At 39.8% G+C, this 7132-nt stretch overlaps 1 protein-coding gene across 1 annotated transcript in view; it reads left to right on the forward strand.

Annotated features, from left to right (window-relative positions):
• THADA (thyroid adenoma associated) overlaps window positions 1-7132 on the forward strand; it is a 306833-nt gene that overhangs the window by 23459 nt on the left and 276242 nt on the right. Inside the window, exon 15 of the mRNA XM_006778691.2 lies at window positions 2182-2305. Within this exon, the coding sequence (XP_006778754.1) occupies window positions 2182-2305 (124 nt within the window). The remainder of the gene's footprint in view (window positions 1-2181; window positions 2306-7132) is intronic.

A 7132-nucleotide genomic window follows, 5' to 3' on the forward strand; every position in this document is an offset into this window, starting at 1 on the left:
TGAACTCAAGGGTCTCACTAAATTTATCGGCGGTTTCTAGAAAATTCTTGAAAAACCTTATAACTGTGGTTTTGAACCCTATATCCAGTAGTTTGCTTTCCTCCGTTTCTCTCATTTGTGACCTGTTTCTTTTTCACCACATTTTGGCTGCTTCCCTGTGTTGATAGAGTGGCTTTCTGTGCTAGGTGTTCTATAGGGCCCAGTGGCTCAGCCTCCCCAATTACCTGAGGTGGACACTCTTGGTGCACCCCTTTGGGGGCTTTGTGCACAGTCTTGTAGTTGAGCCTTGATTGTTGTAGGTGTCACTGGGAGGAATTGACCTCCGGGCTAATTGGCTGTGAGAATCAGCCATGTCTACGGTGGGAGAACTTCTGTGCTGGAGATACCCTTCTGGGGCAAGACTTGCTTCAGTGGGGCTTTGGTGCTCACTGAGTCTGCCCCCTGAGTGTGTCCCTTATGGATTTGAGGAGTTGTAATCTGGATGGTCCCACTATGACCACTGGTTACACTGGCTCTTGGATCTCTAAGGAGGTACTAATTTAGCCTCTTCCTGAGGCTACCCAGCAGGAGCTATGGAGAGATCTGCAGATTCCTCTTCTTTGTTTGAGGTTTGGAGGTGCCCAGATGTGGCCCAGCTGTGAAGTAATGCAATCTACTCTGGGGCCTTCGGCCTTCTTTTGGATGTTCTGGGTCTTTCTGACCCAGCTGCAGTTGGTTAGATAATTTTAGATTGCAAAGGGCCAGGCCTTTTATATGCAAAAGCCTCTGCACACAGCTTGGGTGGAGCAGGGTCTCTGGGGATCAACAGGGGGAGCAAGCAGCTATGGCTGCTCCTCAGTCCTACTCTAAGAAGCCCCAAGTCTCAGTGCCCAGTTCAGAGCAGTCGGGAGCTTGTGTCTCCCTCCCAATTGAAAAAGACAACCTTGTCCTCAGTTGCCAGCCCTTTCCGCGTGCACTTCCGCACGTCCTCTGAGTCTCAGTGTGCTTTTCTCTTTTCTTCTAGTTGTAGAATTTCCACTCAGCCAGCCATCCTGTGGTTCTGGATGATGTCCGTTTTGTCTTTTAGTTGTATTTTTGAAGTGGTTGGGCGAGGCAGCAATTTCAGGTGTTTACCTATGCCGCCATCTTGGTTTCCTCCTTTAGCTTCTTTTTGAAAAGGTAAAATGACATTTGTCTAAATTAGGTATTTAGAAACACAAAACCTGTTTTATGGATTGACATTCTGATTTTTCATGTATGTACTTTTTTTTTAGTTTGTGTTTATGGATATATGTTTTTGAAAACTAGTCTTTAGATAGAATATTAATCAGCTATTCATTTATAATTAAAACTAATTTAACTAGGATATTTTTAATAACTACCCTATTCCTTTGAAACTAACAAACTCTTACTTAGGGCCTGTAAGGGCCTACAGGGTAAGTCCCCAGAGTTGTATATCCTTGACCAAAGAAATGAATTCTGGGATCCTGTCTAGAGTCATTTGAGAGTAGAGCTACTTATATCTATCTGTTCAGTTACAATTATATGTCGTCAGGGCATAGTATTATACTAGGTGCTTCAGAACCACAACTTTTCCTTATAATTTTTCTCTTGATCTTACACAGGAAAAATTATCATTTTAATTAGAGGGAGAAGATTTTATCCTGGATAAAGTATTTCCCACTTTGCTTTTTGTTTGAAAATTGCATTTTACTAAAAGTTTTTATTTTTTATCTGTGTGTAAACAGAATGGTAGAGCAGGAGTCTAATAAAAAGGACAGACAAAAGAAAACAGAATAGTTGGATTTTTAAATGAATTATGTCATAACTAAATTTATCAAGTATTACATTTATCAAATATTTCAGGTAACATGTATTGGATATTTCTTTGGTCATTTTAAAACTTAAAATGTATACATACTTTTGATGCCTGAATGCATCACTAAAAATGTGTGGTTATTTTCTTGTGTGGAACATCGGATTTGTACTTGTTGGATCTACAAAGATGGAGTTCATTACAGTCATGATATAGCTCATGGTCAAGGGTTTCAATCAGCAGTGTTAAGGGAAGTGAATAACTAGTATTGTTTCTAAAAATATTTTTTCCTTAATTAAAAGAAAAAAACCCATTCTTAAATGTGGAACTTTGGTGATAACCTATTGTGAGTTAACTCAATTATACTTATTGTAATTTATTTTTAGACTTTCATGTCATCCATTTGCAACAGTCTTTTTGAAGCATTGTTTCCTGGCTCTTCCTACCCAACTAGATTTTCAGCTTTAACCATTTTATGCTCAATAGCTGAAGTTTTTCCTGTCCCAGAAGGTAAGTTTTCAATAATGTTTGGGGAAGTATTTATTTTTTCTTGCAAAACACACTTTTTCAACATTTTGTTTTGCTTGAAGCTTGAGTTTTGTTGCCTTTGAAGGTTCTTATGTGAGGTTTTATTCTCACTATATAATTCTTCTGTGGACATAATTAAATTTGTCAATAAAGACAGATGAGGGAAACTGTAGTTATTATTTGCCAAACCAAAACTACAGTTTTCATGGACTATGCTTATTTTGTTCTCATTGTGCTCCAACTTATATGTTGGTGTTCTAATCTAGTGCCCAATCTGTTCTTTAAGTTAAAAAAAAATTTCTCTTATGTATTACAGTGAGTCTTTGTGGTTAAAATGTGGTTTCCCTCTACATGCTATCTGTTCAGTAAGTCTCATTCTGGTTTCAGAAAGACTATAGGATGATATCATTTCCAGGCATCCTGCTTTAATGATGCCCTTTGTTTCTCCTGCGGGATACTCAGCTGAACATTGAATCTGGTTTGTGCTCAGTCCTTCTTAATTGTGGTCAAACAGAAAAATATCCTGCTCTGCTTCTTCTTGGAAAGCAATGGCCAGAGGAACAGACAACTTTCTTATATCGTTGGATTTATTTATTTATTTTTTTAGTTTAAATATTTAGGCAAAGTATACTATTTTTAGCTGGGAGCAGAGTTATTTGATATTAATACAGGCTTGCTTCATTTGAAGAAAACCATTTTTCCCCCCAAATTTTTACTTGAAAAAAATTCAAGCCGAACAGCAAAGGTTCAAGAACAGTTCAATGTACAACTGTGTACCCTCTACCTAGATTTATCACTTGTTTATATGATGCCATCCTATATAATAAAAGCCTAATATGCTAAGTGTCTGGTTGTCCAGTTGGCTGTTCAGCCAATCAAAGTGTAATATGCTAATGATATGCTAAGGCTGCTCAAAACATTCACTGACCACCAGGGGCCAGACAGTCGACTGGCCGACCAGTCACTATGACGTGCACTGACCAGCAGGGGGCAGATGCTCAATGCAGATGCTCCAACCAGTAGGTTAGCTTGCTGCTGGTGTCCGGCCGAACAGGACTGAGCAAGATGGGCCAAACACACCCTGGAGCCCTCCTGTGGTCCCTCTCCGGTTGACCAACCTCCCACGTCCCTCCCTGGCCCTATCGTGCACTGGTGGGGTCCCTCGGCCTGGCCTGCGCCCTCTTGCAATCTGGGACCTCTCAGGGGATGTTGGAGAGCCGGTTTCAGCCCAATTGGTTGCTGTGACAATGCACTGACCACCAGGGGGCAGATGCTCAATGCAGGAGCTGCCCCGTGGTGGTCAGTGCGCTCCCACAAGGGGAGCGCCACTCAGTCAGAAGCTGGGCTCATGGCTGGCAAGCACAGCAGCAGTGGCAGAGACAGGGAGTGGGCCTAAGTCATCAGTCAGACATCCCTCGAGGGCTCCTGGACTGTGAGAGGGCGCAGGCCAGCTGTGGGGACCCCCCCCCTCCAGTGCATGAATTTTGTGCACTGGGCCTCTAGTTAATATATAAATGGGTTCTTGGAAACTGCAGCTTTAAGTGAAACAACGTGTAATGAAACCAATTTTACCACAGGTTAATTGATATAAACAAGAGTTAAGTTTCTATAGCGTACTTTTGGCCACAAAAACATCACCAAACTTCTAAAAAAAGACCTGAAACACTTCTAATATTAAGCATTGAAATAAATGTGAGATTACATGTACATTTAAGAAAGACTAATAAAAAGAAGTAAGATAATTCTTTTCTAACCCATTTATTCCAGTCAGGGTCTCAGGTGGCCTGAACCCACCCTGGCAGCTCAGGGCACAAGGGACAGGATGCCTTTCCATTGCAGGGCACACTCACACACATACACACTGACACTTACTCAGACTGGGGCAATTTAGACACAGCTGTTACCGAGCATGCACATTTTGGGGATGTGGGAGGAAACTGGGCTGCCCATAGAAAACTCATGCAGACATGGGGACAACTTGCAGATTTCACACAGAAAGTGGCCTTTGTGGGAATTAAATCCACCCCATGTCAATGTTATTAAGAAAGGATGTTGAACAAAATGACATTATTCACGAATTTGCCATATTTGCTTTATCTCTCTATCTCATTAATTTTCTAACTATAACACAATGATCAAATTTTGGAAATTTGATGTTGATATAATGCTGTTATCTAATGTACAACCTATATTAAAAATTTGCCAGTTGTCCCAATAAGTGGCCTTTTTTAGAAAAATTTTTTTTGCCTGTAATCCAGAAACTAGTTCAAGATCATACATTGCATTTCGTTGTTATTATCTCTTTTAGCCTCCTTTAATCTGGAAAGCGTCTTATTTCGTGACATTAACATTTTGGAGGAATGTGTCTCAGTCTTCTTGTTTCCTCATGATTTCACTCAGGTTTTGCATTTTTGGTATGAATATCTTATAGGTGATGTGATGTTTTTCTCAGGGCATCATAGCAGGAGGTACATATGTTGGCTTGTTTATGATGGTAAATTTGATCACCTGATGAGAGCAGGTGTGGGAGGCCGAAAAATGACCTCCAAAAGGTATCCACATCAAATCCTAGAACCCATGAATGTGAACCTTACTTGGAAAAAGATTCTTTGCAGAAGTGATTAAGTTAAGGATCTTAAAATGAGATAACCTTGGATTATCTGGATGGGCCTAAATGCCATCACAAGTGTTATAAGAGAGAGGCAAAGGGAGATCTGACACATAGAGAGGAGTCAGTGTGAGATTGGAGAGCTATGGCTACAAGCCATGGAATCCTGGCAGCCACCAGAAGCTGAAAGAGTCAGGCACCATTCTCCCTTTGAGCCTCCACAGTGAGCATGGCCCTAGCAACACCTGGATTTTGTACTTCTAGCTTCCAGGACTGTGAGAGAATAGATTTCTATGGTTTTAAGCCACCAAGTTTGTGGTAATTTGTTACAACAGCTTTAGAAAATGTTAATAGAGGCATCCATCAGTAAAGAAAATTTCAATGGTACTACAACTGAACTTAGGAAATGAAGTTTTGCTACAAGTGATTGCTTATCTAGTTAACAAAAAGTTTTCTTTTTGCACCTAGGTGTAGGGGAAGTAACACTGGGCTGAATTATGCTGGTTATTTTTCAATTGAGAGAGTAGTTTAAGATATGTAAATGTACTTTAAAAATGAAAAACCTGAGACATATTCCTAATGAATGAGTCACATATAATTGGGCAGTGACTGACATCACAGTATTTCTGTTTATTAAACAACGTGGGGGTAATGCAATGGTGCAAGCCACACTATACCCATTAACTTTAAAGGAGGCTACAAAGGTATGACCATGAAATACTGGATGGGAAATGTAAATCTATTTTTCATCTTTATCACAAGAACTTTAATGTGGGTTTCTGTATTATTTTATAGAAGGTCTGTGATTTGGGATTAGTCAAATGGTTTCTTCCTTTCCTCAAATATATCCTAGTTCAAGAAGAATAAGCACATGCATCTTTCTTACTCATAATAAAATATCACAGTATTTATGATGAAAAACTTGATTCCTCAATTAGATTAAAGGTGTTGGTTCAGTAAATATTTATTTAGTTATTATATGTCATGCAGCCGTGGATACGCAGTGTACAAAACAAAGTGCTTCCCATTTTTGAGTTTAGATTTTAGAGAAGGGAGTCAGACCCTACCAAATAATAGGTATGGTTTTAGATGGGGATAAGTACTATGAAAAAATATTTCAGGAAGAGAAGGGGAGGGAGATATGGATTGCCTGGGAGGATGGGCAGTGCTAGCCGTTTCATACAGAGAAAGCTTCATATTTGACTAGAGCCCTTAAAACAACCAGTGGGTGAAGAAGAAATCACAAGGGAAATTAGAAAATACTTTGAGAGGAATAAAAACAAAAGCACAACATACAAAAACGTATGGGATGAAGCCAAAGCAGAGGTCATAGATTTATAGCTGTACGTGCCTACATTTAAAAAGAAAATAATCACAAATCAGTAAGCTATACCTTAAGGAATTAGAAAAAGAAGAGCAAACCTTACTGGAAGCTAGCAGAAGGAAGGAAATAATAAAGATTAGAATTGAGATAAATGAAATGGAGTATAGAGAAACAGTACAGAGACTCAACGAAACCAAAAGTTGGGGTTGTTGGTTTTTTTTAAAGATCACCAAAATTGACTAAGTTTTGACTATACTAGGAAAAAAAAGAAAGAAGGCGTAAATAACTAAAATCAGAAATGAAAGTAAGGATGTTTCCACTGACCTTACAGAAATAAAAAGGACTATAAGATTGGGCTGAGCCAGCTCAGCCAAGGGTTCACAAGCCTGAGGGGGGCTGGAAGGGTGGAGGACGGGGGCGAGGGTCATGGCAAAGGATGAAGAAAAGACAGACTAAGAGAATAAGCTGGGTCTAGGTCAGGGGTGGGCAACCCCTGGCACGCGTGCCAAACATGGCAAGCCAGTAACTTTTGCTGGCACGCGAAACCCTCTCTTATCTTCCATTTACAATTTTTTTTCTTAATATCGACTTTATTATTTTTCAGATAAATTCAGTGTAGGTGCATCTTAGATAAATAAATAATTTACTTAACAAGTTATCTTAAAAACCATAGGAATGGATTGGCGAGAGAGGGGAAGAGCAATTTCTATGCCTCTGCCTTAACTCTCCCTGCCTTCCTAGATCCGAGCAGTGTTTTGGTTTCATCCACATACGCTTGTGAATCTTTGTTCTCAGTGATAAATTTTGTTAAGTCTCGTAATAGGAGTAGCCTGACGGATGAAAGTTGTAGCTCGTGCATATCTCTGAAGGTCACAAA

The sequence above is a fragment of the Myotis davidii genome, unplaced genomic scaffold, assembly GCF_000327345.1.
Source record: "Myotis davidii unplaced genomic scaffold, ASM32734v1 scaffold6, whole genome shotgun sequence".
In the NCBI taxonomy this organism is placed as follows: domain Eukaryota; kingdom Metazoa; phylum Chordata; class Mammalia; order Chiroptera; family Vespertilionidae; genus Myotis; species Myotis davidii.